Source organism: Ovis aries, chromosome 21 (assembly GCF_016772045.2).
Source record: "Ovis aries strain OAR_USU_Benz2616 breed Rambouillet chromosome 21, ARS-UI_Ramb_v3.0, whole genome shotgun sequence".
NCBI classification, from domain to species: domain Eukaryota; kingdom Metazoa; phylum Chordata; class Mammalia; order Artiodactyla; family Bovidae; genus Ovis; species Ovis aries.
Window position 1 is genome coordinate 39730130 of NC_056074.1, and position 17027 is coordinate 39747156.

A 17027-nucleotide genomic window follows, 5' to 3' on the forward strand; every position below is an offset into this window, starting at 1 on the left:
CCACAGGGTAGAAAGTGGCTCTTCCTGCCCCTCCCTAATCTGCCCTTTGGAGTTAGACCTGGGGCTTCCAGCCTCCCAAGGAGAGGGTGTGGCCCCTTCCAGTCCCACCCCAGTGCTTATCACAGGATTGCTGATCTTGAGGATGATAACAGCCAGATCTGGAGCCTCCTCTGGGGTGGGGGCAGCTCAGGGCCCAGGGAGGTGGAGGATGTTGGAGGAGGGCCTACTTGGAGCTGGTGGCCTCCTCTCCACCCGGTTCCCAGGGCCCACACACAGGCAGGGGGAGCCATGGCTCAGATTCGGTAAAGTTTACTGCAGGGAGCTGAGAGGAACAGCCAGGGGGCTCCCCAAGGAGATGTGCTGTCTCCAGCCTTGGCTCAGCTAGGGCCTAGGGCTGACATGTGTTTCTGCTGTTGAGGGCAGGGTCAGGCTGCAGGATGACCAGTCCTGCCATCTGGGAGCTGGGTTGCTGCAGACAGTGGGGAACCGGTTGAGTGGCGCTGGGCAAACTGGTCCTCTCACCCCACCCAGAGCTGGGTGTTCCTGGTACCTGGAACAGCGCCCCCTCCTAGACGGCCTGGGCTCCTTCCTGGATGGTCTTACTCTCCTCCTGGAAGGCCTCTCCTTCCTCCTGGACGGCCTTCTCTCCCTCCAGGATGGCCCTTGCTTCCTCTTTCAGGCTTTTATACAAGGAGTCAGGCTGGAACAAAGGGTTGCAGGGGCCAGAGGTGGGTAGATGGCGCCAGGCAGGACGGCCTGCCAGGGGCCTGCCCAAGAGCAGGGCTAGGAGGCGGGGAGAAGGCACCACAAAGGAGGTGGGTCCTGGGTTGAGGTCTCACCAGGTCTCGCAGCTTCTCCCCCAGAGCCAGATTGTCGGCTTGGATAGTGCTGAGCGACTCCCGAAGCCTAGGGTTGAAAGGGAGACCTGCACCCTCAGCCCCCAGACTTGTCTTAGGCAACCCCCAACCCCACGGCACACAGCTCTTGCATGAGCTCCTGATCTGGCATAGCCACAAGCCCAGGGTTTCACCAGGAGCCCAGTCTGGTTCTGGCAAAGCCACAGGCAGGGAGGGAATTCGTCTCCCCTTGTGACTGGCAGCAGGGGACCTAGAGGGAGATGAATCCTGCTTCTCTTCTTTAGCAAGGGGAGATCCGACTGCTGCCTTGCACGTACTGGCCCGGGAACCCTCTAAAGGAGCCTTGGGCTAGCCGCCCACCCCTCTGGTCTGCAGTGGGGGCTGTGGCAGGGTTCTGCATGGTCTCTGTGTGGAATTAGCCTGGCCCAAGCTCCTTGGCCAGATGTAGACGAATATGTGTCAACCACTCAGATCCATGGCTGTGGGAATCTCCTGCAGCCTTGGGGAATGACTGTCACACTCCTCCCACCCCAAGACCTCTGTCTCCATGGAGTTTGGACCCTGGCATTGCCACTGGTAGACAAGTGGTCATGGGACTGTGCAGACCTAAGCTCCAGAGCCTGACATCCAGAGAACTGACCACCCCCATCCCCTTTCTCCACAGACCAAAATACCCCTCAAGTTTTGGACAGTTAAAGATGGTGGCCCCTTGCAGGCAATGTCATAGACTGCCTGCTAATCGGGCACATGGGCACATTGATGGGAAAGGGCTGTGGCCCCCACTCCTCTGGGAAAGGACATACAAGGCCACTGATGCTTGAGAGGGAAGGGACCTACTGGCTAGTAAGGAGGTCACCCAGAGCAGAACAGAGAGCAGGGAAGGGAAGGAGGGAAGGAAGAGGGCCCAGTCAAGGTGCCAACTTACATCAAGCCACAGGCCCTGCACTCTATTCTGGGAAACCCTGTCACCCTCCCCGTCCCCACCTGCCCCTGTCCGGCTCACCTCAGGCACACATTTTGCAAATGGCTCATTTCCTTTGAGGTCCGCTGCGGGCCCCAGTCTTCCTTATCCAGGAACTGGGACTCCTGGATGTCCAAGTCCCTGGGTGGGTGCACAGGGAGGATTGGACCCGAGGCTGGAGGCTGGAGGGTGGGGTGAGCAGAGGGGAAACCCAGCCCAAGGCCCAGGCTTCTTCAGTCCTGTCTAGGCCACCCCCACACACAAGCCCCAGGGCTGAGTCCTGGCCCAGATCTGAATGTTGATGGCGGAGAAGCACCCTCCGGCCCCTCCCCTCTCACATGGCCTTACTCTGCAGGGTCGCTGGCGGGCTCGGTTGCGGTCAGGAGGGTAAACAGGAAAGTGGCACTGGCTTCCTGCTCCTGGCCCAGCTGCTGCTCTGAAGAATCTGAAAAAGACGGCTTTGGCAGAGAGGGTGCCCTGGTGACTGAAGCGGCATGAGGCTGGCTGGCCGCCCGAGAACTGGGGTCCTCCCACACCCGACAGTAAGAGGATGGGCGCAGTGGCTAGGGGTTCAGACCTTCCTCCAGGGAGGAGAAGAATTTCTCCAGCCCCCGCCCCGCCCACAGCCTCAGGAGGTCCTGTCACCTCTGAGTCTGGCTCCCCAGAGATCTGAGTGTCTTCTGGCTTCTGCTCCCCAGCAGGTGGCGGCGCTGGCTTCTCCTCGGGCTCCGAGTGGGCTGTTTGTCCATCCCAGGGACACTGAGGGAGATGGTAACTCAGTTGGTGAGCCACCCCCACCATCCCGCTGGTCTCCCCTTCCCAGCCTCCCCTGCTTTTCTTGGGGCGATCTCCAGCCTTGAGAACCACCACCACCAGCTCTGACCTCAAAGTTAGGGTTGCCAGATTTAGTATGTAAAATATAGGACACCCAGTGAAATTTGACTTCAGAATAAATGGTCATTTTTTTCAAGCGTATCTCAAACATTTCACAAGCCACACTCATACTTTAAAAAGGGTTTGTTTTTCTTTTGAAATTCAAATTTCACTGGTGTGTCTTGTATTTTATCTGGCAACCCTACCAAAGCTATACGGTAATGGTATCTTGTCAACTGAATTCTTGCAAATACAAGGCGTCCCTGGTAACTTTGCTTTGGAAACTAGGCCTAAAGAAACATCTCCAAAAGAAAGAAAAATAATTCACACAGAGGTCCACAGTAGCCGACTGACAGCCAGAAGAAAAATTGAAACCTGCCTGAAGGGCCCAAATACAAGGAAAGGGAAGTAAGCAATGACTTATGATTGTGATAGAACACAATCCACTCTGAAGTTCATGGTCTTTGGTAAACACTGGTCCACCAAACTCTGTCCTTGAGCCAAGTGTTATGCTGGATACTGAGACCACACAGATAGATGATTGTGACCAAGTTTTGCCCAGAAGCCCCCAGAGATGGGGGGCGGGGGTGGCCTAGGCTCTCAGACCCACTGGGCACGGACATGTGCCATCCAGAAGCCTGTAAAGAAAGCCTTGACTGAGAGGGCCACTTGGCTTAGGAGCTCCAGAAAGACTCCACCAGCGGTTGCTGCTTGGTCTACGAGTGGGGTGTCTTGGCCAGAGAAGGAAGGGCAATCCAAAAGAGGAAGTGGCTTGGGCAGGATGGTGCCAACGGACATGACACATTCAGGCGTGGGGTGCTCCCACTGAGAGCCGGGGTGAGCAGGCCCGGGCTGTGGCCCCCAGGGGATAAGGAAGAGTTGAAGTAGGAGATAGATGGGCCCCTGGGCCAGAGACCTGCTGTTTGTCAGGTGGAATAAAACTGAAGCTTTGCCCTCAGCCAGGTGAGATGCCCCGTTTCCTTCCTCCATTGATATGGAGGGAATGAAGTAATGCTGGGGAATTTGTTGCAGCAAAAATAGAAATGAGACTTTTCTGATAACTTAGAAAAATAAGGAAACAATGAACAGGCTGGGGAAACAGCACAAACTGAAATAGTTAAGCAATCTTGGGTATTCTTTAGGGTTACTGCTAACAAACAACTTGTAGTTGGACTTGTCCTTCACAAAGCTAAACAAAGGAAATTACTCTCTGACTTCACAAGAATTCCACTCTGCACCCGGCTCTCTTCTCCCCCTACACTCTTTCGTAGCATGCTTCATTTCAGAAAGAAGGTCACGGGCCGATAACCAGAGACCAACCCCAGTTACCATCTGCCTGATGCCAGCTGTGGCTGTTTTGAGGTTTTTTTTTTTAATCTATTTTTCTTTTAAAATTTTACATATTTATTTTGCCTGTGCTGGGTCTTCATTGCTGCACGCAGTCCTTCTCTAGTTGTGGCCGCCAGGGGCTAGTGTTTGCTGCAGTACTTGGGGCTTCTCATTGTGGTGGCTTTTCTCGTTGCAGAGCAGAGGCTCTAGGAGCACAGGTTTAGCTGCTCCGCGGCATGTGGGATCTGCTCTGCTTCCCGGACCAGGGATCAAACTTGAGTCCCCTGCATTGGCGGGTGGGACCATCTGGGAAGTCCCTGTTTTGAAATCTTGCAAAAGGGAAAAAAAAAAAACAAAAACTGCAAGATTTTCATTAGGATGTAAAACCTCTGTCTTTCCTGGGGGCACAGTTCTTGAGGTGCTGGCCTGCCGTTTGCGTTTTGCCTGGCAAAGAATAAAGCTATTCTTCCTTTTTTCCTCCAGATTCTGTCTCCGTATTTCTAGTCAGCATCAGTGAACCGGGAGCCAAGATTTTAGCGTCAGCGTGGGAGATCTTTGGGTGTTTGTGTTGTCTGAGCCGTGGCTGAGCAGATGGATGGGAGGAGAGCCTGGGGGCAGAAGCCCAGGGCCTTGAGGGTGAAGGAGAGAGACATTCACGATTGCCGCCTGTGACAAGTGTCTACTCTGAGTTGTACCTTGGAAGGTGAGCACGAGGCGCTGTCAGGCCACAAACGCAGGCCTCACATGGTCTGCATATGCTATGCACCAATGCACCACACAGGGTTGCCAAATAGAATACAGGATGCCTGGTTAAATCTGAGTGCCAGATAAACAGTGAGGTTTGTTTCAGTATGGTGATGTTCCAAATATTGCAAGGGACATATTTGTGCTGCAAGATTATTATTTATTGAATTTGGGAGATGATTAAATAGAAAATTCATTGTTTATCTGACATTCAAATTTAACCAGGAATCCTGCATATTTTTGTTAAATCTGGCAAGCCTAATGCCACGCCCACCTATTGGTGCCCATCAGAGGAAACTGGGAGGCACGAACAGCTTTCTGGCTAGAATTAGTAACCAGAAAGTCCTGCAGAAGACGATTGGAGATAGACGAGAGTATCTGAACAGTAAGAAATATGGAAAGTTGTAACATGATAGGGAGTCCAGGGTCACTGGTTCTTAGACTTCCCTTTGTGTCCACATTAGCCTCAGCTTGGCTGTCTAACAGCCTCTCCCCCAGGCCATTGAGCACTTTCCCAGAGAATGCCCGGCATTCCCTTGTTGCCCCATCAGGGTCCCACTGGCCAAGCATTAGAGGTGATTAATTCAGACTTAGAAGACAGCTCCAAGCTGAAAATCCATAGACCCATGTTGGAGTCTCGCTCTGCAGTTCAAAGATGGGGCAGCCCCAAGCACTCAGGTTCAGTTTCTTAGCCTATAAAATGGGTATCAGTTCAGTCGCTCAGTAGTGTCCGACTCTTTGCGACCCCATAGACTGCAGCACACCAGGCTTCCCTGTCCATCACCAACTCCTGGAACCTACTCAAACTCATGTCCATCGCATTGGTGATGGCATCCAACCATCTCATCCTCTGTCGTCCCCTCTCCTCCCATCTTCAGTCTTTCCTAGCATCAGGGTCTTTTTCAATAAGTCAGTTCTTTGCATCAGGTAGCCAAAGTATTAGAGTTTCAGCTTCAGCATCAGTCCTTCCAAAGAATATTCAGGACTGATTTCCTTTAGGATGGACTGGTTGGATCTCCTTGCAGTCCAAGGGACTCTCAAGAGTCTTCTCCAACACCACAATTCAAAAGCATCAATTCTTCAGTGCTCAGCTTTCTATATGGTCCAACTCTCACATCCATACATGACTACTGGAAAAACCATAGCTCTGACTAGATGGACCTTTGTTGACAAAGTCATGTCTCTGCTTTTTAATATGCTGTCTAGCTTGGTCATAGTTTTTCTTCCAAGGAGCAAGTGTCTTTTAATTTCATTGCTGCAGTCATCATCTGCAGTGATTTTGGAGGCCCCCCCCCAAATAAAGTCTCTCACTGTTTCCATTGTTTCCCCATCTATTTGCCATGAAGTGATGGGGCCAGATGCCATGATCTTAGTTTTCTGAATGTTGAGTTTTAAGCCAACTTTTTCATTCTCCTCTTTCACGTTCATCAAGAGGCTCTTTAATTCTTCTTCACTTTCTGCCATAAGGGTGGTGTCATCTGCATATCTGAGGTTATTGATATTTCTCCCAGCAATCTTGATTCCAGCTTGTGCTTCAGCCAGCCCAGCATTTCACATGATATACTCTGCATGTAAGTTAAATAAGCAGGGTGACAATATACAGCCTTAATGTACTCCTTGCCCAGTTTGGAACCAGTCTGTTGTTCCACATTCGGTTCTAACTGTTGCTTCTTGACCTGCATACAGGTTTCTCAGGAGGCAGGTCAGGTGGTCTGGTATTTCCATCTCTTTCAGAATTTCCCACAGTTTGTTGTGATCCACACAGTCAAAGGCTTTGGCATAGTCAATAAAGCAAAAGTAGATGTTTTTCTGGAACTCTTTTGCTTTTTCAATGATCCAACAGATGTTGGCAATTTGATCTCTGGTTCCTCTGCCTTTTCTAAATTCAGCTTGAACATCTGGAAGTTCACAGTTCACGTACTATTGAAGCCTGGCTTGGAGAATTTTGAGCATTACTTTGCTAGCATGTGAGATGAGTACAATTGTGTGGTAGCTTGAGCATTCTTTGGCATTGCCTTTCTTTGGGAATGGAAATAAAATTGACTTTTTCCAGTCCTGTGGCCACTGCTGAGTTTTCCAAATTTGCTGGCACATAGAGTGCAACATTTTCATAGCATCATCTTTTAGGATTTGAAATAGCTCAGTTGGAATTCCACTCCACAAATATTTATAGTGAGCCTTGATTTTGTACCGGGGCCCTGCCCTGAATGTGGAAAGGGTATAGAAAGGAATTCCCTCCTTTGGGGAGTCTGTTATGGACTGCATATAAAGATGCCTGGGGTCAGTTTTTACATATTCTACCAGGAGCTATGCATGTGATCATCAACCTGGACAACCAGTTGACCAAAGCAACTCTATCATAGAGGTGGAATCAGCTCCACTTTTCATAAGAGAAAAGCAAGACTTGAAGAGGCTAAATAACTTCGCTGTGGTCTCAGAAGAAACAAAGGTGGGGTTCAGAGCCAAGGCTGAGTTCCAGTCTGACGGCTGTCAGAGTTTGGCAACTTGCCAGTCACGTGGTGGGAACACATGGGCCGGAGGTGGGAGTGGGGAAGGCAGCCTTCTCAGGACCATTCAAGCCTTGGGCCAAGGCCTTCAAGCCTCTTCTTTCAAGCCTGAAGAGGTGGCAGGTCACAGGGTCTCAGGACTCAGGATGAATTGGTGGGGGTGGGGTGGGAGCTGGGTAGGGAACTGTCCTGTGCAAGAGAGTGAAGTCTACACCCAGGGCCATGGGGATCAGTGTGAACCCTGTGGTTGGGTCCAGGATTCGTAGTGGGGGAGGCTGAGGTCTCATGTTTGCCTCAGGCCACCCAGGTGCCACTGCTTTTGACTCACCCTGCCCCTCTCTTTCCTCCAGGGAGCTCAAAGCTCTCCAGGAGGCTGTGAGCTGCCATGGGCCAGGCTGGAGGGAAAGCATCACCCCTCTTCATGCTTCATGTGCCTGGACACTGGGAGGACAGAGCTAAATATGACTGATTCGGCCTCTACCCTCAGAGCTCAGACTACTGTGTAAATGTGTATGTCCAACACACAGACTGTGAGCTTAAAGGTGCTGCGAGGGGTCTGAACATGGTCTGGGGAGTTAGAAAGGTGGGCATGGTCAGGTCTACCTGTAAATAACTATTGTTCACTGAGTACTTATCATGTACTATGCATTTTACTCATATCATTTCCTCTCATTCTCATCGAAATGACATGAGGTGGGGACGGCTATCCCCCACTTTTCCAAAGTTCACTTTATGCCGCTTGCTTTTACGAAAAGTCCTAACACTAGCACCTGTTCTTGCTAACTGAAAGAAATTTTCAGTTTTAGGAAACTGGAGAAAATTCACATTTTTAGGGAAAAAGGTAAGAAGCAAAAACAACGTTCAGCTTTGGTTTCGAGTTTTGGAGGCAGCTTGCACTCCAAGCAGCCAGAATAGCCCTTCCAAGCAGCTCCACCAGAAACCGCACCCACCACCGCAGCACCACGAGCATCTGTGCCTCACCTCTTACGCTATGCCTCTGTTAGCAAGCTGAGTGTCCTAAGGTAACTGCTGCTTCACTTTACACCATTTCGGTTTACAAAAGGTATCACAGGAATGCTCTATTTTCAGATATCTGGGAAACCTATAGTTTTTTTTGTTTTTTTAATGTTTATTTATATTTGGCTGTTTGGGTCTTTGTTGCTTCATGGGCTGTCCTCTAGTTGCAATGAGTGGGGGCTACTCTCCCGCTGCGGCGCACGAGCTTCTCACTGCGGTAGCTTCTCTCGTCGTGGAGCACAGGCTCTAGGGCCTGTGGGCTCAGTAGTTGTGGCCCAGGGGGTTAGTTGCCCGGGGCACGTGGGATCCTCCTGGATCAGGGATTGAGCCCTTGGGACAGGCGGGTAGGAAAGACTGAGCAGATGTGACACTTGAGCCAAAGCCACACCTAATCAAGGCGGAACTCAGCAGGGGAGGACCTTGCAGCAGCTCGGGGCCTGCACTGGGTCTCTGGACCCTAGACTGGAGACCTGGCCAGCAACCTCACCCTGCAGTCCTCATGAGCGCCAGCAAGCAGTCTGGACCAGCAGGGCTCTGGGTTGCAAATAAGAGAAAACAGCACTGGGTAATTTACGCTAACGAGGAAGGGTACTGCGGAGTCAGGGAACTCTGAGGAAGAAGACTCAAAGGGCCGGAGGTGTGGAATGCTGGCTGCCAAAACATGAGGACCCCACCACAGGACCCAACCGGAGTGCTCTGCCATCTCCACACTGGACCACAGAGGTCCAGGGCTGCCACCGGACCTGTGAGGCCTTCACCTCACTGAATCCTCAACGATCCTTCCCTCTCCTCCTGGTCCTCGGTCCAGGTCCTCATGCAGTCTGGCTGGTTGACTCAGGTCAGATGCGCATGTTCTGGTCTCTGGAATCAGGGCAAGTGTCTGACCCCTTCATGCCCAAGGAGAAAAGCGGGTCTTGCTGTTGGGCCATTTGCAGGGGTTGACACTCTCAGCACCCAAAACCTGAAAACATCCATTACACAACTGCACGGGCAATGGGAAGTCATCAGAGGGTGTTTCTCTCATGGCTGCTTTTATTTTTTGGGGGGTTGTGCTGGGTCTTTGTTGCCGCACGCAGGCTTTCTCAAGTTGCAGCAAGCAGGGGCTACTCTCCACTGTGGGCTTCTCATCGCGGTGGCTTCTCTTTGCAGAGCACAGGCTCTAGGCATGGGCTGAGTAGCTGCACATGCACTCAGTGTTGTAGCTCGCGGGCTCTAGAGCACAGGCTAGGCAGCTGGGACACACTGGCTTAGTTGCTCTGCAGCACGTGGGATATTCCTGAACCAAAGATCAAACTCGTGTACTTATAGGTACAATAGAATATACAAAAATGTATCTATTACATTTTTATCCATTCATCCATCGATGGTTATTTGTGCTATTTCCAACTTTTGGCAATTGTGAATAATGTTCCTATGAACATGGGTGTGCAAATATCTTGAGACCCTGCTTTCACTTCTTTTGGATATTGTACCCAGAAGTGAATTGTATCAATATACATTTTTGTTATATACAATAGGTACAATGGAATATTACCCAGTCTTCAAAAGGAATTGATTCTGACACATGCTATCACATGGATGAACTTTGACAACATGGTGAGTGAAATGAGACATAAAGGAATGTCCCTGGTAATTCAGTGCTTAAGAATCCACCTTCCAATGCAAGATCCCATGTGCCATAGGGCACCTAAGCTGGAGTGCCACAATGAAGATCCAGTGTAGCCAAAATATAAACAAATTTTGAAAAACTTTAAGAAAGAAATGAGACACAAAAGGGCAAACATTCTCTGGCTCCTTATGGACAGAAAGTAGGATGGTGGGTGCCAGAAGCTGAGGCAATAGGGAATAGGGAATTACTTACTGTTTAACAGGGACAGAGTTTCACTTTGGGAGGATGAAAAGGTTCTAGAGATGAATGATGGTGATGGCTGCACAGCATTGTGAGTGTGTTTAATGCTACCAAACTGTACACTTAAGATGCTTAAAATGGTAAATTTTATGTTATGTACTTTGTCACAATAAATTAAAAAAAAAAAAAAACCACCGCTCTGGACTTGCCTGATGGTACAATGGACAGAAATCCATGTAATACACAGGGCTGTTGTTAAGGATTGAGTCAGATAATGTGTGGGATTATTGTATCAAAGAGTTTTAAGCAGGAGACAAACAGCATCATATTTTGTCTCTTAGAAAACTCACTCTAAGGAAATCCACTAGGAGGCCAGGGCAAATGTCCAGGGGCCACAGAGGTGGGACGGAGAGGTGCTGAGGAGGTTCTGGCTGATGGGATGGGGTGAAGGCGAGGGTAGATCTACGGATGACCCCGGGTTCCTGGCTGTGTGACCGGGTCAGCAGGTGGTGTTGACAATAACACGACAAGCACAGAAAAAGGCACGCTGGTAGATGAGCTGAATTTGAGATGACTTCTAAGTTGAGATAGTTTTAGAAGACAGTTCTAGATTCCAGTTCGAGCTCAGTAGAGATGTATGGTTTGGAGATAAAGACTAGTAAAATCTTGAGACTTCCCTGGTAGTCCAGTGGTTAAGAATCCACCTTCTAATGCAGGGGATGCAGGTTCGATCCCTGGTCAGGGAACTAAGATCCCACATGCTGCTGGGCAACTAAACCCACACACCACAACTAGAGAGCATGAGCACTGCAACTAAAGCAGCCTGCATGCTGCGAGGAAGACTCAGTGCAGCGGAAAAACCCAACAACCTAGGAAGTCTTGAGCAAGGAGGGGCATGTTTATTCTAAAAACGAGGAGGCAAGGGCAAGTGTAGAAAGGGTGAGGAAAGGGAGAGTGGGGGTGCCACCTGCATAAAGATGCATTTATGTCCCTGGGCCTCCCCAGGGCGTTCTGCACCCACTGCTGTCGAGCACCCAGGCTGAGCCAGTGAGGAACTGGCTCCTTCACAGGAATCTGTCAGGGAAAGGAAGCAGGATAAGAGCTGAGGGTTGGTGCCCAGGTGCTAAGAGTGAAGCTCTTAGCAGCCTCACCCCAGACCGACTTCTTTCCTGCTGGGACATGAGGGTATGGGGCTCCCCTTTTTGGAGGAGTGACTGGACAGAAAACACAGACCTGGGGGTGGGAGTGATCTACCACAGGGCTACTGGAGGCCAGGCCGGCGGTCCCCCTTAAAAACAGACAACCAGCCCAAAGAAAGCATGGTTTCCTGGGTCCCACACCCTCAGCTCTGCCTTTGAGCCAACAAAAGAGTCTATGAACAGGCAGAAAATTTTTTGTTTCTTTTAATTTTAATAAGTCCCAGTTTTTTCTTCAACTCTATTCTTAGTTTTTCAGGGACAGAGAAGTCTGTAGTAACAACATCAACTGAACATCATCTGGTGACTTCCGGCTTTCAGGACAAAGACATTTCCCAGGAGTTGTCCTGCCAGTCAGTGAGGATAACTCTCCAGGTACAGTCCAGTTCAAGGGCGTCTGGGTTCACCCTGGCAAAGGCGCTTGCGTGAGAAAGCATGAAGCACTGGACGGGTAGCCTAGGGCTCCTGGGCCTTGCAGAGCTTAACCGGTACCCACCAGGCCTGTGCCATTTAAGGGACCCTAACCAAGCAAACACTCATCCTCCCTGATGTCCTCTGCTATCCACTAGCCCCTCCGCATTCCTCTGAGCTTCTACTTCCATGAATCCATAATCATCAAAAGGCACAGTGGCCTGGGCTACAGCGGAAGCTGCGGTTGGGCAGCCATTGAAAGCCCACCTTTCACCAATACTGAGAAAAGAGAAACAAGGGCTGGGGCATGCGGATCACCAGAGACAATGAGATGACCCCTTCCTCCCCCCAGTTCAACTCCTAGTACCTACCTCAGGCAGGGTCCTCGTGTGAGAGGATGCTAAGGAAGCTGAAAGTTAAAGCTGCTATCAACCTGGCCCCTTTCTGGCACGTGAGAAAAGCTTCCTAGAACTTTACAAAACACTAAGGTCACCAGGACCATACAACCCCAAAGTTTTTCTTCTAGAGCTGAGTAAACTGTACACTTTGTAAAAAACAGGTATGACTAACAAAAGAGGGCACCTTCAGCCATGGGCCCCTTCCCGGCCCTCTGCAGGCATCGACCCAGAATCCCTGAGCCTCAGGTTCTACGTTTCCTCGAGATACCTTCTTCATCTCAAGCAGCCATTGCTCCATCAGCCTGCATTTAACCCAACACCTCAGCAGCAACACACAGAACTACAAAATACAGCTTCCTTGTAGTAGACATTTATCGTCTGAGACACAACCAAGGCCTCCCTCTCTCCTACAAAAAAGACTCTATAGGCTGAGAGTCCAGATTCTTCCTCACAGATAGAACTTCTCCAATCCATGGGTTCAGTGCTCCCGGACCATCTATAGAATCTAAGAGGAAACCCAAGCTTCACTACTAGATGGGCTCAAGGAGGGGAACCAAGCCCCAGCAGAGGTGACTCAGGAGAGAAAGCCCGAGGCTGGCCACGGCCCCCGCACCCGTCTCCGGCGGGCTGGTGCAGAACAGCAGCACTTCCCCACAGCAGCAGAGAGGTGCCCTCTCTCCCCACAACCCCCAGCCCTTTAACCTCCTCTGGCTGGGCCAGTGATGCCTGCTCCCGAGTCTGTGGCCTGACTGGAAAGTGGCTGGGATACTCTGGGCGGCGGGGGGAGAGGATGGTAGGTCACTGACGACAGATGGGACACCAATGCGACGCTGAGCCAGGGAGGTCCCCCTTCTGGAAGCTCGGATGGCTGCCGCCACTGCACCAACCCCCAAAGGACAGGCCCCACGTGCAGCAACAGCACACGCGTGGGGAACAAGACCAGCGCTGGGGACCCCAAGCATCTTTTCCACAAGGAGAGGGAACTATGTACAGCGGGAGGAGGGCAGAGTCTGGCCAGGGACACCCCCACTTCATCTCATTCAACCAGGAGATCAAAGCGCTCAGCGGCTTCAAACTCAGCATTCATGGCCGCGGCCCACTCATCCAGCTCCGATTTCTGGGGGAAGAGAAATGGGGGGCAGGTGAGTGGCGAAGGGGGCACGCCGGCTGTGCATCTCCACCCATACTCTGCAGGCACTGCCTTTCTACCACAAGAGCCAGGGCTGAGCCCCCGCCCTGCCTGTGTCCTGATGTGTCCCCCCGTGTGTCTGGCGTGGTAGCAGAGGAAGACCCCTGCCCCTCACTCACCAAGATCTCCGGCAGCTTTTTCTTCTTTCGTTTCTCTTTCACAACCAGAGGGGAGATTCCAGGGAGAGTTGTGTCTGGGGCCCAGGGCTTCACAGAAACCCTGGGGACCTCAGCTAACACTGAATCCACCACTGGCGAGACTCCAGCCAAATCTTCAGCTGCCAGCAGCCCCTCAAAGCCAAAGCAGGACCGGCGGCCTGGGGTGGAGGTGGACGCAGAGCCCAGAGTCTCCAGGCGGCTGTACGAGCGCCTGACCTTCTTTGACATTTCCAAGTCTCTGGCGTCCACGTCTCCTTTCCAGGAGTTGGACTCAGCACTCACGGGGCAAAGCACAGGAGTGGAGGGGGCGGTGACAGGGACAGTGCAGGTCTGGAAGAGGTCCTCCTTAGTGAGCTTCTTGCTAGGAGGGTTGTTTTCTTTCTCCAATAAAAAGGCGATCTGTAGCAGGACAGAAGAGAGAATGCCTCCCAGTTATTTAATTGTGCTACTGACTTCAAGAAAGGCCCAAGGATCTAAAATGTCCATCCAGTCACTAAGTCCTTACTGGTCACCTGCCAGGCACTGTGCCAGGCACTGGGAAGACAGCAGGGAAGAAAACAAAGAAGACACACCTGTTTCCACAGGGCTTCCATTCTAGTGGGAAAAAGACCACAGGGGGAATCGTGTCACATGTTAGAGGTGCTAAGCACCTTGGGAAGAAAACAACAGGATGGAGCGTACATGGGGTAAGCGGGAATTTTAAATAGGTGTAGGTCAATGTAGGCCTCACCGAGACAGACGTAGTACTTGAAGGAAGCAAAGGAGTCAGTCATCCAGAGGAGAACTGTCCTAGGCAGAGAACAGAAAGTGCAAAGTCCTGAGGTGAAACTGTGCCAGTCAGGGTCAAGGACAGAAGGGCAGTGAGGGTGAAGTGAGAGGGAGTGAGCCGAGGAACTGGTGATGGGATTCGAGAGGTAACGCGGGTGTTATAGGGCATGTCTGCAGGCCAGTATTTTAAGGGGAGGCCCCGGGAGCCATGGCAAGGTCGTGAACAGGAAAATGCTTAATCTGACATGTGTATTAAGATGTTCACACGCTGTTTCTCATAATTCCAGTCTCAGCTCTAGTGCTGCTTCCTCAGAGAGACGGTCCCTTACCATGGAACGGAGGCTAGCCCCTCCTTACCTCTGCCCATCACCCTCCGTCACAGTGACCCCTTTCCTGGCCAGCGGGATCACTACTTGATTCTGACTGTTTGCTGGTTGGCTGAGACCTCACCTAGAATGTGCCCGTCCCACGTGAGCAGGTGTCTTCATCTGTCTGGTTGACCTGGCCTATGCCCAGCACCTTCAGCAGAGCCCTGCATGGAGCAGGTGTTCAATACATAAAGACTCAACTGACTTTCACAAAACTTGACACTGAGCTTGATAACTAAGGTGAGAAACAGGACAAATTTAGTGACCCTTGTGGTTTAAAAGAATTTCATTAGTTATCACGAGACACTTCCTGGCTATAGGCTCTGGGGAATCTATCCCATCAGTCTTATTAACAGGGATGCTGAACAAAACGAGGGTCACCCAGACTACCACTGTACCAGTCCCTACAGCCATCCAAGTCCTTGCACATTTTTTTGGTCCAATATCTCATGAATCTATCATTCAGACAACAAATATACAAACAAAGTACTCTTGGCTATTCATAAGGCCTATTGGGAAGGCTTCAGGGAGGAGGTATCCTTTGAGCTGAGTCCTGTCTGATAGGGCTCTCCAGCAGAACTCCAGCAACACTCTGCTTTTACCTTCCTTCATGCACCCAATGTCTCACTTTAGGACTCCTTTGATGTTCTCCTACTTGGTCTTGGAGACCCCAGAAGGCTTTCTCCAACCCATTCTCCAACCAGACCCAAGAAGGATCTTTCTAAAACACCCAAGGCTGCCTCAGTAACTACCTTGCGACTCTCCAAATCTGCCCACAGAACAAAGGATGAAGTCCAAGTTCATCAGGATCTGCTCTGGCTTAGTACACTCCCTCTCCTGACAAGGTCTACTGCAGACACACCAAAAGTGCTGTTCCTGAAACCTTGTGCTTCTCCTTGTGGACTCCAGGTGTCTACAAACACAGTTTCCTTAGCCTGGAACACTGCTAACCTGTCTTCAAAGACTAAGTTCAAACACCTCTGTGAAACATTCCCTGAGCTACCTGGTCTGGGTTAGGTATCTTTACAGCATCTACACTTTCTTTATTACAGTCCTCAGCACACTATGTTATCACTTGTTTTTCTCCCCAGTTGACTAGAAGCCTCGGAGCTACTCAAAGGCAGGTAACGTTTCTCATTCGTTATATTTTCAGGTGCAGATCTTCTGTTAATGAGACACCTTTAACAATAATTTCTGCTAAAACAGTTCAAGACATTATAAGTTACTGAGTAAAAGAGGCTAGAAAGGAGAAAAAGTAGTAAGATCCAACTCAACTTTAAAAGGAAAATGGTAGAGAATACCAAGGCATTAAACGCACCAAGTGTGTAGGAAGTAAGCAAGCCTGGCAACATATGCAGGTGTCCAAAGGCAAACTGTTTCAAAATACAGCAAAAACAACTCCCTGGGCAGACATGAATGAGTGAGTGAAAGTCGCTCACTTGTGTCCAACTCTTTGCGACTCCAGGCCAGAATACTGGAGTGGGTAGCCTTTCCCTTCGCCAGGGGATCTTCCCAACCCAGGAATCGAACCCAGGTCTCCCGCATTGCAGGCAGATTCTTTACCAGCCGAGCCACAAGACATGAGCAGCCATTATATCCCACCCCAGCTGTAGAGTGTCTGTCCTGGACTCCCCTTAACTAAGAAAATGAAAATGAACTTACCCGGGGGCTTCTTCGAGGAGAGTTAATGGATGTGATCTGTGGGGACAACGAGTTGATCACACAGCCGACTCCCGATCCTGGCTCTCCACCTACAACCCCTCTCTCAGCCCTCACCTCTACAGTATGGGCCACGATCTTCTTCAAGACGATGGGCTTTCTGATTGGAGCCTCCTGAGGCGCCTGGAGAAGAGGAGTGAACATGAGGTCTATATTAGCCCAGAGGCTTCCAGGGCAGGAGGAACCTGAGGCTCACCTTAGGCAAGATTTCCGGGAGGGTGTTTGGGAGATCAGAGCCTGATTTCCGCTGGGACCTCCGCAGAGACCGAGTGGGAGTTGGGGCGCTGGGTCCTGCAATCAGAAAAATTTAGGAGGTAGGGGAGGGCTCTAGGCCTGAGTCTAGACAACAGGTTCTGAAGAAAGAGAGAGAAGGTTCCCAAACAGGCCCTTTGGGGGCGCCTTCCTGGCCAGGAGACGAGGGAGCCTTGGAGGGCGGCGGGCGGGGGAGGGGGGTTCCTCACCGAACTGCGTCCCTCAAACGGCTCAACCCCACCTCTCCCGCGCGCCCCCTCCGCTCACCGGGGCACTGGGCGGCCCCTCCGGACCGGGTTCGTCTCTCGGACATGTCTAGCTTTGGTCTCTATCCCCTCTGCTGCAGGTGCCGCCACCAGAGCGCGCGCCAACCCGAAGGGTAAACGTTCGAATTACCCGCCTTGCGCGGGAGGAAGCGGAAGTGACGTAAG

The 17027-nt window shown here is 51.0% G+C and overlaps 1 protein-coding gene across 4 annotated transcripts; it reads right to left on the reverse strand.

The window, feature by feature from the left end:
• Positions 1–293: 293 nt before the first annotated feature.
• On the reverse strand, positions 294–16990 carry LOC101120206 (sororin). Of its 4 annotated transcripts, XM_042238214.1 has the most exons (7): positions 16864–16990; positions 16541–16635; positions 16288–16467; positions 13451–13888; positions 2396–2577; positions 2167–2276; positions 1861–1959 (listed from the first exon to the last, which is right to left on the reverse strand). In XM_042238214.1, the coding sequence occupies exons 1-6, from the start codon at positions 16907–16909 to the stop codon at positions 2198–2200; spliced, it is 1020 nt and encodes a 339-aa protein (XP_042094148.1). In that variant the 5' UTR covers positions 16910–16990; the 3' UTR covers positions 1861–1959; positions 2167–2197. The 4 variants fall into 4 exon arrangements, with proteins under 4 accessions (XP_060260296.1, XP_042094148.1, XP_027815827.1 ...); XM_060404313.1 differs by having other exon boundaries at positions 294–2276; positions 2464–2577; XM_027960026.3 differs by lacking the exons at positions 1861–1959; positions 2167–2276; positions 2396–2577 and adding an exon at positions 11528–13259 and having other exon boundaries at positions 16288–16323; positions 16402–16467.
• Positions 16991–17027: the final 37 nt, after the last annotated feature.

Coding starts and splice junctions, on each gene's coding strand:
- LOC101120206 (XM_042238214.1), bottom strand. CDS start 16,909: ATGTCCGAGAGACGAACCCGGTCCGGAGGGGCCGCCCAGTGCCCCG. Junction 13,889..16,287: donor CTCCTCGAAGAAGCCCCCGG/GTAAGTTCATTT, acceptor GTCCTGCTACAG/ATCGCCTTTTTATTGGAGAA. Junction 2,277..2,395: donor CTTCTCCTCCCTGGAGGAAG/GTCTGAACCCCT, acceptor TCTCTGCCAAAG/CCGTCTTTTTCAGATTCTTC.